The sequence below is a fragment of the Quercus robur genome, chromosome 6, assembly GCF_932294415.1.
Source record: "Quercus robur chromosome 6, dhQueRobu3.1, whole genome shotgun sequence".
Lineage (NCBI taxonomy): Eukaryota > Viridiplantae > Streptophyta > Magnoliopsida > Fagales > Fagaceae > Quercus > Quercus robur.
Genome location: NC_065539.1, coordinates 18159057 through 18161625, shown reverse-complemented (window position 1 = coordinate 18161625; position 2569 = coordinate 18159057). Strand labels below are relative to the sequence as shown.

The 2569-nt window shown below is 35.4% G+C and overlaps 1 protein-coding gene across 1 annotated transcript; it reads left to right on the top strand.

Moving 5' to 3' along the window:
* The first annotated feature begins 265 nt into the window (after positions 1-265).
* On the top strand, positions 266-2569 carry LOC126733076 (probable methyltransferase TCM_000336). The gene is made up of 4 exons (XM_050436208.1): positions 266-394; positions 560-964; positions 1550-1822; positions 2087-2569. The coding sequence occupies exons 1-4, from the start codon at positions 320-322 to the stop codon at positions 2420-2422; spliced, it is 1089 nt and encodes a 362-aa protein (XP_050292165.1). The 5' UTR covers positions 266-319; the 3' UTR covers positions 2423-2569.

The window sequence follows — 2569 nt, the reverse complement described above, 5'->3', positions numbered from 1 at the left end:
AAATATTCTGTTAATTTAAATCCTAAAACAAGTTAGGTATTAAGACATGCATAAGTTAACAGTCCAAAGTCCAAACTCAAGATTTGTGTGGCTCATACCCTGCCACAACACTAAATTTTTTTACTCGATTCTAATGTAATTTGGACTACCATGAACCATGATGGCCAGTGCACGAACCATGATAAGTAATATATCTATTAATTAATTAAACAGGTAAAAAGCAAAGAAATCCCATCATTAAAGTTTGCCTTTATAAGGAGACCAAAGTCCAGAACACATCCAAGTTCAAGGCCAAGAAGAAAGGCAAATTCTAACCCACATGGATGTGGAGAATGTCTTTCACATGACTGGTGGTGTTGGTGTCACCAGCTATGCCAATAACTCATCACTCCAGGTTTACCTCTCATTTCTTTTAGACTTTCTGTCTAGTGTTTATCCATAGGACCGACCCTAATTAATATGTTGAGAATATATAGCCAATCTCAAAATTTTGGAACTAAGGCTATGGTTGTTGTTCTATTACTTTACCTTATTTTTCTTTTCTAATATTCTTTAACAGAAGAAGGCATCTGATATAGTGAAGCACATAACTATGGGAACAATACAAGAACTTTTTCTTACAACTACTCCAAAGAGCTTGGGCATAGCTGATCTTGGTTGCTCTTCTGGACCCAATACCTTAACCTTCATCAAAGATATCGTTGAAGCTGTTGAAAGGACTAGCCGCAAAATCTTGCACCCACCACCAGAGTTTCGTGTCTACCTTAATGATCTTCCAACAAATGACTTTAACTCAATCTTTAAGGCCTTGCCCGAATTCTACAGGGAGCTTAAAAAAGAAAAAAATGGTGGGTGTCCCTTTATTTTCATAGGTGGTTATGCTGGTTCTTTTTATGGAAGACTTTTCCCCAACAACTCTTTGCACTTCATCTATTCATCCTACAGTTTGCACTGGCTCTCCAGGGTGAGAAGTTAACTTTTCTCTTTTACATTTTCCCTTTTTCGACATCAGAATTCAGAAATAATGAAATTATGAAAGTGTGAGAAAATAAAATTATAAAGAAAGAAAAAGCTGAATCAAGAAAATGAAAATGAAAAAAAAAAAAATTTACGTTGTTTAGTTATTTTTTGAGGGCAAATTTACGTTGTTTTGTTAGAGAGTCTACTTAGACTAAATATATCACTTTACCAAACTTTAGAATGAGAATATAATAAAAATGAAATTTATGTGGTTCCACTTGACAGCTTATAAAGTTTTTAAAGCTCATATAGACTCAGTTTTATTTTTAAACTCTATATTTTACAATGAACAATATGGTTCAAGAAAACATAGAGTATATATAAAAGATTAAATCATTCACTATCACATATTACAAGAAGAAGTACAAATAGAATTAGGATTTCTTCGTACAAGAATTGAAGTACAGATAGAATTAGGATTTCTTCGTTTGCCTGCTAAGTAGGTTTGAACTTGGGCTTGACTAGGGATCGAGTGGGCCATGATATCTTAACAAAAAGCATGCTTATTATTAACAACAAAGTCATGCAGGTTCCTCCAGGTCTTAAAGATGAGCAGGACAGATCAATAAACAAAGGCCATATTTACATCTCTGAATCAAGCCCTCCACAGGTGTCCCAGGCATACTTTAAGCAATTCCAGGAGGACTTCAATTTGTTCCTTCGCTCTCGGTCTGATGAGCTAGTTGTCGGGGGACAAATGGTGCTGATCTTGCTTGGTAGGAGAGGTCAAGATCATGTTGACAGAGGCAACTCTTTCTTATGGGAACTTCTCTCGCTCTCCTTTGCCAAATTGGTTTCAGAGGTACGTAAGTTCGGGCCATTAAATCCCAAATTATGTTCGTATGGAGAGTAAAGTTTACACGCTGAAATGTCACCAATTACAAACCAAAAAAACAAAAAAAAACCAGTTCAAACACTAATATTCATTAATTATGTTTATTGTTATTTCAGTTGGTAAGTTTTACATAATAAAATTTGTAATAATTTTAGCATTTTGGTCTATACCAACACCAACACACATAAGTTATTAACCTTTTTGTTTTTTTGGTGGGGTCAAATTTTAAAGGGAGAAGTTGACGAAGAGAAGCTTGATTCTTATGATGCGCATTTCTATGCACCATCAAAGAACGAAATAGAAGATGAAGTACGAAAGGAAGGTTCTTTTGGGTTAGATCAAGTTGAGATGTTTGAAATAGAGAGGGAGGACAAAGATGGTGTGAGCTATGGAACAGCGGTTGCCATGGCAGTTAGGGCCATCCAGGAATCAATGATTTGCCAACATTTTGGAGAAAGGGTTTTGGACAATTTGTTTTACAACTACGGCAGAATGTTGGATGAGGAAATGACTAAAGAAGAAATCAAGCCCGTCTCTTTTGCTCTTGTTCTAAGAAAATTAAAGTGAAGTTGATATTTCAGCATGGGTTTTGCTGTCAGCAATTTGATTAAATACCATCATAGGTAAATGTGGCCAATGAAACCATGTCCATTGGTAAACCATATACTTAATTTCCTGACAATGAAACCATGATACTTTCTGACTGGCTGATAA